This window comes from Myxocyprinus asiaticus, chromosome 6, assembly GCF_019703515.2.
Source record: "Myxocyprinus asiaticus isolate MX2 ecotype Aquarium Trade chromosome 6, UBuf_Myxa_2, whole genome shotgun sequence".
Lineage (NCBI taxonomy): Eukaryota > Metazoa > Chordata > Actinopteri > Cypriniformes > Catostomidae > Myxocyprinus > Myxocyprinus asiaticus.
In genome coordinates this window covers 26,443,400-26,454,093 of record NC_059349.1, presented here as the reverse complement: position 1 = coordinate 26,454,093, position 10,694 = coordinate 26,443,400, and the positions used below count along the sequence as shown (strand labels likewise).

The 10,694-nt window shown below is 38.7% G+C and overlaps 1 protein-coding gene across 2 annotated transcripts; it reads left to right on the top strand.

The window, feature by feature from the left end:
• On the top strand, positions 1-9,114 carry LOC127442588 (mediator of RNA polymerase II transcription subunit 26). 2 transcript variants are annotated; one of them, XM_051700737.1, is made up of 3 exons: positions 1-324; positions 4,841-4,915; positions 5,755-9,114. In XM_051700737.1, exons 1-3 carry the CDS (start codon positions 253-255, stop codon positions 7,384-7,386), a joined length of 1,779 nt encoding a protein of 592 aa, XP_051556697.1. In that variant the 5' UTR covers positions 1-252; the 3' UTR covers positions 7,387-9,114. The 2 variants fall into 2 exon arrangements, with proteins under 2 accessions (XP_051556697.1, XP_051556698.1); XM_051700738.1 differs by having other exon boundaries at positions 1-1,309.
• Positions 9,115-10,694: the final 1,580 nt, after the last annotated feature.

Below are 10,694 nucleotides of genomic sequence, written 5' to 3'. Positions count from 1 at the left end.
TTTAGCTCCAGTGGAGTTCATGATATCGGCGAGAGCGCTCGACGCAATGAGGCGGAGAGAGACGACAGCCGTCGAACCTTCATCTCCCAACTGAACACACAACACACCATTTCTCAAGCCAACAAGCACGTTATAAACATGTGGTCCCGCCACTTCTCAATCCTCCTAAGAGGCCTGTGAGTTTCCGCAATCCATTGAGCCCTTGAAGTCGGAGGATTTTTCCCCCGTCGGCCGATTCGCACCGAACAGGCAATGACAACGGCCTCCGCAACCCCGCAGCAGATGAGAGACCGGCTGCTGCAGGCCATCGATAGCCACAGCAATGTGAGTAACTCGCTCACTCTCCCGCCTTCGAGGTCGCTTTCCCCACCACAGACACAGTTAAATCCTTGTTTCGAGCCGCATTGTGCCCCGTATTTTACGGCAAAGCTGAATTTGAGCTCACGTTAGCCAGCTCGCTAACCGACGAGAGGCACATTTACCTTCAACGCTGTGCTAACAGAATAGCTAGACAGGCATGAGTTAAGCCCAGGTATCAAACATATGTATGCAGTGAGTGGTTTTATTAAAGCACCCATCTCAGTTTAAGATCAGACTCAGATGACATGCTGCGTGACATGTTGTCCGTTAGCTGTTTGATGTCAAGCTACCTGCTATGTGGTTCTGGGTCAGATTTAAATAATGTTCGGCTCGATTCGGTCGGCTGTTTATAAAGGTTTAATAATGTGAATAAAGCGTTTAGTACACATTCGATGTGTTTCCAGCTTGTTTATGGCATAATATAGCTAAAACAAGTTAGATCTGTGTGGCTAGCTGACACAGTGGCACTAGCAGAGTGCTATCAGATGAATTCACGTTGATGGGAGTGAGTCAGCTGTGAATGTTTGCTTGAATCTGTACATGAACGTAGAACACCAGCAGTTTGTGCAAAGATTAAATCTATATTGATGCCTTGAAACAGCCAAGGAAACCGTGTAAGCAATGTCCATGGTCCGCTAGCCCGAGCACACAGACAGTCAGTGACTGTTCACCGGCAGCAGCGTTGCATTTTAGAGTGCAGCGCTAACTGGAGACCCAGACCTAACTAGATCCCGCTGGTTAGCTGGAAAAGGTGACAGCCACATTGAAAGTTTTCCTAGGCTTCCTCGCCAACAACACTACCTCTCAGAGAGGAGAAAGGACTTCAAATGAAGAACACGAGGAAAGTAATGTGTATAAACAGTTTTGAAGACAAAGGTGTAATTACAGACTGCACAGCATATCCTAAACATTAAGTTTCTAGATTCTGTCTTCACTGGATCTTTTAAAGGTAAGTAGTGTAACTTTGTTCAGGCTTGCCTAACCTTTAAAACCTCTTTTAATCTGAGAGTGGAGGGGGGACGACGACGACACTTTGCATACCTTGTTGATCAGACAACCTTACATAATTTATTGCATTGTTAGCAGTCTCTTGGGGTTACATGGCTAGGGTCAGGAGGGTCAGAATGGTTCCCTAGAGTAGCTACATGGTGGTTAACCATTCTTTTGTCCATTCAATTGATTGAAAAGCTTGTGAGCATACACACAGTGAATTTGTAAGAGACTAAATTGTCTTTAGAACCAAATTGTTACTGATAAACCTCACAGTCAGTGTGTCGTATTTGACATAATATTCTATGTCGGACTATTATAACACCAACCCTCTACGGACACGTTGGAGAAAGAATCGGCATTTGCAAGTACATTTTGATTTTTACTCGCCAGACTTGACGACATGTACACTATATGGCCAAAAGTTTGTGGACACCCCCTTCTAATTAACGAATTGGGTTGCTCCATTAAATCCAGTAAAGAAAAATCTTAATGTTTCTTTATGTAATGGTTTGGGCTTTGTGTGCTTCCAAATTTGCGGCAACTGTTTGGGGATAGCCCTTTTCTGTTCCAGCATGACAATACACCTGTGAACAAAGTGAAGTCCATAAAGAAACGGTTTACTGTGTCTGGCGTGGAAGAAATTGACTGGCCTGCACAAAGCCCAGACCTGAACCCCACTGATCACTTTTGGGGTGAACTGGAACAGCAACTGTAAGTCAGGCCCCATCGACCAACATCAGTTCCTGACCTCACTGATAGCCTTGAGTCTGAGTGAGAGCAAATCCCTGCAGCCATGTTACTACATACAGTATAGTGGAAAGCCTTCCCAAAAGAGTGGAAGCTGTTATTACAGCAAAGGGGGAAATTGATGCCTGAGGTTTTGAAATCAAATGTTCATCAAGCACATATGGTGTCCACAAACTTTTGGCCATATAGTGTACGTGTAATGCAACTAAAAAAATATATTAAGCAAACCGGAAAGGGGGCATTTTCACATATATATAGTATTAATATATATGACTTCACGTGCTTTAGTGTGTGTGTGTATATTTCACATTTCATTTTTCATCATTTTAACCACATTTTAGCTTTTTAAAAAATTAAAAATGTCACGCTGTCAATTTATTTGATGTCATAAAATTGTATTTATAATAATCATAAAAGCTGTTTTCACTAGAAATCTCATACACATTTTAACTAAATATTCACTAGGGTGGAACCTAATAATGAAAATAGAAATCCAAATATAACATTTAAGTGCTACTATATCAAACGTACTATGTAAAAAACAAAAAACAAACAAAAACAATAGGTTTATTGGGCAGGGCATAGCACAGTTTTTTACCAAACTCCTGCATAGAAGCTAGGAGCCTATTTGTTAAATTCTTCAATATTTACAGTGTTTAAGTTAAAATATTACATAATGATTGCCCCTTTAAATATTTAGATATTTACTAGTGATGCACCGAAATGAAAATTCTTGGCCGAAACCCAAAATTCTGGACACACTGGGCCGAAAACCAAAACTGAAAATAATAATTTCATTTTATTAAACAAATTCTAAATGTTACATTACATGTTACATTATTATAAAATATATATATAATCTCATAGATCCAGAAGCTTGAATTTGTGGGCATCCGCGAGACCGCAAGTGCAGGATGTCGAGCAGCTCGTATTAAACTCATCCGTGTGTTTGACACCACTGATGTAGAGCGGCTTGAAATAGGCATGTGCGTAAGTAATCGACTAAAGTACTCGTTCAGCACCAGTTAATCGACTTTTAAAAATACTACTTGAAAATTGCAAATTGATTTTCTTTTGCATATTTGCCGCAATGCTAAATTATACTGTACTTTCCCTCTGAATGTCTCACCAAATCTCGCAGTTACAACTGAGTCTTTAATGCACTGACAGTTGTAATGAAATGTAATTATGATTGAATTAATGCATTTTTTTCTAAAGAAACAAAGTTTGCTGAAGTTATCTTATTTAAAAAACAGTTTTTGGTAATGTTTGTGAATAAATGTATGTGTCATACCTGTTATTTTTAACTTCCATTATAATTTACAAGTAATCGGTTACCTGTTTTTTGTGGGTTAGAGTACTCAACTATAGAAGTACTCATATTCCCATCTCTAGCTTGAACAGTAGGTTGGGATGTTTGAGCGCTGTGTTTAGCGTTGTCATCCAAAATAGCCTTCCAGGCTCATCACAAGCACGGGAAACACTCTTTATTAATGTGGTAATAACCAAGAAAGCGATCGCTTTATAACTTCTGGGGATGTGGACTTTAATGTGAAACTATGAGACACAAATACTAACTGAATGCATTAGCCGCTGTCTACATTAAATGTAATTAAACTAAGTTCGTTTCACACACACCCTGTATTTTCTTTGTCTGTGTTTCATATCGGACATTAAAGCAGTGGTTTCTGTTTACATTTATGTTCATGATTTTAGTTTTTTTCCTCTTTCGGCTATTTACATATTTATTACACTTACTACATTATTACGTTTTGTTACATGTTTGTTTGTATGCATAATTTGTATGATTTACAGGTATTGACATTTAATTGATGTTGATTTGTATAACAATCGCTAAAATGGTCTACTGCCTCTTTAAGAATACCGGCAGTTCCGCCAGCAAGTGTTTATGGTTTTACCTCATCATGTGTGATTTAGAATTTTTTTTACTTTTTGATTAACAACTGACTGTAAATAACAGAAAGGATATTAAAAGAGACAATATTCAAAATAGAAAATAGAGTGCATGGATCTCATCTTTAGACACATCACATGGAATGAGTCAAAGTAAACGTAGACTCGCATAATGTGTATTGATTTGTGTGAACAAATATTTATTGTGCACGTTCTCAAATTCAAATTGACAAGCTCTCGAGTTTGCAGCACTTTTTACCTTCCAACAGACATCCAACAGGCGGTTTACACTGGTCTGTAGCCATGCTGTAAATGGACAATATTGTGAAAACTCTTTTTGAAAATGTTTAAGCAAAATCAGACGTCGTTAAATTTAATGTAAATGTAAGTCATATCATGGCTCAACTAAAGCAATGGTGACACTGCGATCCACGACAACTCTGTGCAGCCAAATAAGGTACATTTTCTTCAGAGTGTGCTCTCGTGATACACAGCATTCAGTGAAAGGATCTTGGTGCTAAGCTTTTTCGTCACCACTACACAACTCTATCACTGGCGAGTGAACATACAGGAATTTTTAGTCGCATAGCATGAAATATGGTTCCACATGATTTATTCGCAATGTGGAGGCCTGATTAAGCAAGTCTATCTGCTACAGCAAGCCTTAAATAATTCATGGCTTTTGAGTATGGTCTCAATTCTTATGGTTTCAGTCCACAGAAAATCAGAATGCAGAGTGCTATATTAAGCCATTAGTTTAAATGATAATATCTTATAATCTTGCCAAATATTGCGTTTGTTTTAAGTATTCTCTTTTCCTGAACAGATCTGTAACATGGTTGCAGTTCTTGATGTTATTACCAATTTGGAGAAATACCCTATCACCAAAGAAGCTCTTGAGGTTGGTATTGGTGTTACTAGTCAATAGTTTTTTTTACTCTTCATATTTTGCCTAAAGTTTTAAATGAATAGCCATAGTGTTGTAAGTGTTTACTAGTAAGCACCGAAAATACTATTTATATAGGGCTGTGTAATATGGTTTTATTACCTTTCTTACATTAGTTTTGTTGCCATTTAATTTCAGAATTCACACACACACATATATATATTATATACAGTACTGTGCAAAAGTTTTAGGCACTTAAGACGTTTCACAAAAACATTTGTTTTAAGATGGTTATTCATATTTTCAGCTTTAATGTGTCACTAGGAAAAATACATTTTAGACTCCCAGACATTACTTTTGCAAATAGAAAAGATAGAAGAACAGGGTGCTCTGCAAGAGATGGCATTGCCCCCACAGAACATCGAGTCAGTCTGGGATTACATGAGGAGATAGAAGCAACTGAGACAGCCTAAATAGATAGAAAAACTATGGTGAATTCCCCAAGAAGCTTGGTACATCCAATCTGCCAACAACCAAAGAAAAAACTGTTCATGTGTACCTAGGATAATTGGGGCTGTTTTAAAGGCAAAGGTGGCCACACCAAATATTGATTTAACTTTATGTTTACTGGACTTTGTATGATGTTAATTGATAAACAAAAACTATTTGTCATTTATTTTTGAAGACATCCTCACTATGCAACATTTTTCACAAGTGCCTAAAACTTCTGCATATATATAATTACATACACACACACACACACACACACAATGTATATATATAATAGTCATGTGAACCTCAACGGTAATAGTTGACTTTTCTCTACATTTATTTAAAATGTATTTTCTATGCAGGAAACCCGCTTAGGAAAGCTGATTAATGATGTGAGAAAGAAAACAAAGGATGAAGACCTTGCCAAACGTGCCAAGAAACTCCTGAGAAACTGGCAGAAGCTTATTGAGCCTGGCCAAATTGACACTCCAGCGAGAGGAGTGCCAAATGTCCCAGGCTCTGCCAATGGAGGTGCTCACCCCTGCCGGACAGACACACCTCCAGCAGTCCACCCACCGAGCAAGATTGCTCCGGAGCTCAAAACCAGAAATGACATCCACAACACTTACTCCCCAAAGGCAGAGAAATCTAGCAGTCGAAAACGGCGGGGCGATCAAAGGGATAGCCCGCATCTGCCAGCCAAAATTTCAAAAACGTCCCTTTTTGAGCAAATGTATTCTTCCCCACCATCAAATGGAATTAGGGGGAGCCCTGAGCGTCTCGTGGAAAAAGATGATGATGCACCATCTGACAGGATTCGCACAGAGCACCTTGAGAACGACAGGCAAAACAAAATTCCTGTCAATGCTGTGAAGCCTCACCCAAGCTCTCCTGGGCTTACCAAACTACCTAGCACTTCCTCCTTACTCAAAACGTCAGTGTTACAGCAGCATGCGAGAATGGATGGTGGGCAGCATCAACCTAAAAGTCCACGGTACTCCTCGAGTCCACGCAGTTTAACACATGAGACAGTTGCCAAGAGGTCTTCAACATATGCACCAAAAGGGACTCTGTCGAGCCCATCTCGGAATTCTGCCCAAGTGCCCTCTCCTTTGCCTATGTTGCAGCCTTTAAACTCCCCGGCCCAAGTGTGTATTGGTGATGGTCCATCATCTGTTGGGCTGGAAGGCTCAATGCACTTGCACAGATCAACAGAAAGAGTCCCCCAACCCACACACAGCACTGCAACACTGGAGCCGCTACCTAGTTCCCCGCTCATTTCCCACCAAGCCATACATGGCTTAGAGGGCACAGAGACCAAGGGTGAGCGAGATGGAGCAACATCCAACTCGGAGGGCAAAAAGAGGAAGAAGTATAGGCCCAGAGACTACAAGGTAAATGTTCTGGGGCAGTCCTTAGAGGACAGAACAAAGCCTGTCCGATTAAAAGAACGTAGATTGACGTTTGACCCGGTGACAGGACAGATTAAGCCCCTCACTCCAAAAGAATCTCACCACGAGGAAGAGTGCCAAGGAATGCCGATTTCAGAGCCCCCAAGGACTGAGATGCCCCAACAGAAAACACCCACACCAGTCCCCAACCCCTTTCAACAGACGAACTGGAAAGAGCTGTCCAGAAATGAAATTGTTCAATCTTACCTTAATCTTCAGAGCAATGTTCTCACATCCTCTGGAGCACAGACCCACGGGGCACACTTTTTCATGACTGAATATTTGAAACGAGAGGAACATGATGTTAAAGAGTCCAGAAAAACGCACGTTTTAGTACCTAGCAGCTCTGATGCTGAACTACCCGGGGTGACTCGGGAGGTAACCAATGAGGACCTACTCAGAATACACAAGGAACACTGGCCAGGGGTGAGCGGTTGCTATGACACCAAGGGAAACTGGTTTGATTGGACAGAGTGCATATCGTTGGATCCTCATGGTGATGAGAGCAAATTGAACATCTTGCCATATGTTTGCCTAGACTGAGAGAACCAGCGTTATGCTTACTTGAGTTGGAAAAGTTTTCAGTGTACCCACTGTGAGTTTAAGGAGATTGAACCGTTAGTTTCTCTCCGTGTCACTCTGTACGAAGTTCATCTTACAGGTGTAATGAATGAACGGGTTGTTCCAAGTTTTCCGTGAGAAGGAACCGATAAGATGTCCTGTTTGTAATGTGCTGCTACCAACAAGAATTTGCAAACAAGGGTTGTATATAATGGCTCGCAGGGATTTAACTGGGCCAGTTATTGCACAATGTGTGATTAGGAGGTTCAGAGCAAGCATTGAGCAGTACAGATATGTTTGAAAGCAAATTGAGAACATTTGTTTGGCAGTTACAAAAAAGCTTTATGTGACAATAAATTATAAAAAAAAAAATTCTTATCATGTATGCATCTATTTATTTGACCCTTTTTTTCCCCCTGCATTTTTCCTATCGGAAGGTTATCCACTAAGATGTGCAAATATCTTTGAGGCTTTTCTGTTGGCATCACATGTTTTCCCCCCATTTGTGATGTACATGAGACATATATAAATACATTTTTCCCACAGCACTTACATGCGTGTGCTAATTGCATTAGATGTCAACATTCCATACTGAATCAAACATAATTTCTTGCTTAAAATTTCTTTCAATTTATCTAAAATATGTGATTTTCATATAAGAGAAAAGCAATCTATTTTTAGATGTGTTCAATAAAACAATATTTTAAACAAATCTGTTTGCCTAGATAATTGTAAAGGGGGGGAAAATGGGTAAATGTCAAAGGAAAAAAGTCTATTCATGTTTGCAAATATTTGAATGCAGAGAATGGCCACAGAGGGTGCTATTTTTCATCATACTGTGAGGACAGAAAGCAGGAAAATGTTAATATGCTGGAAATATACTTGTTACCATTCCTTCAGATATTGTTTGCCTTACTGAAAATCATTAAACAATGACTTTGTTATTTGAAGAGCCTTAGTAAATGTATGGCATTTAGATTTTTGTTTAGGTGGTACAGAAACACCTCTTTTTACATCTGCCATTTGGTCTTTTTTTCTTCAAATGGACGCATTGTGCTATAAATGTGTCAATAAATATGCGCATTATCCTGCTTGTCTGTACATAGTTCTTGAAATCCATGTAAAACTTTGCTAAGTCTTCATTTTTTTGTTTTGTGTGAATGTAATTAATTTGGGAGGAAAAGAAGCATTTTGAATGACTCAAGTCGATTGCGTTGCTGTTTACGGACATTCATAGACCTAGAGTTTTAGGTTGTGGTCTTATTCATTCAGCAATTTCAGTTTAACAGGTTATTGATCGTGTTTTTTTTTCTTCAAATTTTTTTTTATGCTTTGCCATTGTTTTGAAGACAAACGTCTTGTGAAGGGGTGAAACCAATTTGCTGTCGACTTGCAAACACTGTGTGCTCTGCTACCTTCGTCCTACCAATGTGCCTTTGATGTAAAAAGTTTGGAAAGGCTTTCGCTAGCTTCACTTGGTTTAAAAAGTATGGAATATGTTTTCTTAAAACCATGTCAGATATTCCAGGGATATGCATTGTTTCTGAAGCAAAGGCCATCTATGAGCTCAACACTTGGTTAGGGTATTGCAAATATAATTTGCAATTTAAAACTAGAAGAGAGACTACTTTGATCATTTTTGATCAGTATATTTGTTCAGTGTTTAACATCATTTGTTCGAAAAATAAAAATGATCAAAACTCTTTGCATCATGGTACCTTTTCTTCAATCAAGTTTTTCCCCAAACCCACATGATTGAGGTGTGCTTGATGAGAGGATGTTATTTTATTTTTTTATGAAATTGTCTATGGTTAATGTTTTTTTTTTCTTTTCTTTTTTTTCTGTAAAATATCAGAAATTGTTTTGTACCACTTAAAAGTATCAAAGATAAACCACCAAATGTATTATGGTAACTAAATTATGTACAATTACATATACTTGCTGTTGTCTGTTTGTTTGATTGGTTGTCACTGAACTCCCTTTAAATGAACTAGTCGATGCTGACCATGTATTAATGTCTCAAATAGTGGTTACACTATACTCACTTACGAACACAGTGTAACATTACATTAGCTGTATATGTAGGCCAAATTTTGTGTCATTTATCATATAACTTTATAGACAACCCAAAATAATCACTGGTAAAGACTTAATATTTCACTTCACAGTTTTTCAATACATTTAAAGGGATAGTTCACCCAAAAATATAAATTCTGTCACCATTTACTCACCCTCATGTCATTCCAAACTTATATTACTTTTTCCGTGCAACATGAGAAATTTTAAAAGATGTTGACAGTGCTCTGAACATGTGCACTAAAAAAGCTGCTGAGATGCAGGTATCTCAACGCCCTTTTAAAAGATGTTTTTTTTTTTTTTTTTTTTTTTACCTGGCACCGCGTCTAAAAAACAGCGGTTCTGTGCAAGACACTCAAAACACAGCTGGATGTGGTGTAACAGTCACAGACGTCCTCTAGTGCATGTTTACATAGAAAACCAATGAAAAAGAGCGTTTAAACAAAAAACAAGAGCACTGTCTACATTCTTCCAAATTTCTTCTCGTTTCTGAGACGACATGAGGGTGAGTAAATGGTGAGAAAATGTTCATTTTTTGGTGAACTGTTTTTTTTATGTTCATCACTGAGTGGATTAAAAGTGTGCTTTAGGAAGTACTCTTTTAAATTATTCAATTACATGTATGACTTAATGGAATAGTTCACCCCAAAATGAAAATTTTCTCATTTACTCACCCACATGGCATCTAAGATGTGTATGACTTTCTTTCTTCTGCTGAGCACAAAAAAAGATTTTTTTTAGGAGAATATCTCAGCACTGTAGGTCCACACAATGCAAGTGAATGGTGATCAGGCCTTTGAACCTACAGAGCTGAAATATTCTTCTAAAAATCTTTGTTTGTGTTCATCAGAAGAAAGATTGACATACACATATGGGATGGCAAGAGAGTGAGTAAATGATGAGTGAATTTTCATTTTTGGGTGAACTAACCTCACCAAGCATAGCTTTCTCAGCACTTCAGAGAAATATTTAATGCATGTTTGTGACATCATTCAGTTGCCCGCTGTGTATTCCCAGAAGTGATTCATTCCTCACCTACCATGCGTCTGGAATACCAGGATGGACCCAGGGATACTCCCATTGTAAAGGAATTCGGTACTTTAGTGCCATATATGGAGTTTTTGATATCAATCACGGCCAAGACGGAAAGAAAGGGGCGGGATCTGTATTGAGCAGCTATTCCCATTGGTGTCGAGATAAATCAGGGGAAGTAC

Coding starts and splice junctions, on each gene's coding strand:
- LOC127442588 (XM_051700737.1), top strand. CDS start 253: ATGACAACGGCCTCCGCAACCCCGCAGCAGATGAGAGACCGGCTGCTG. Junction 325..4,840: donor CCATCGATAGCCACAGCAAT/GTGAGTAACTCG, acceptor TTTCCTGAACAG/ATCTGTAACATGGTTGCAGT. Junction 4,916..5,754: donor TCACCAAAGAAGCTCTTGAG/GTTGGTATTGGT, acceptor TTTTCTATGCAG/GAAACCCGCTTAGGAAAGCT.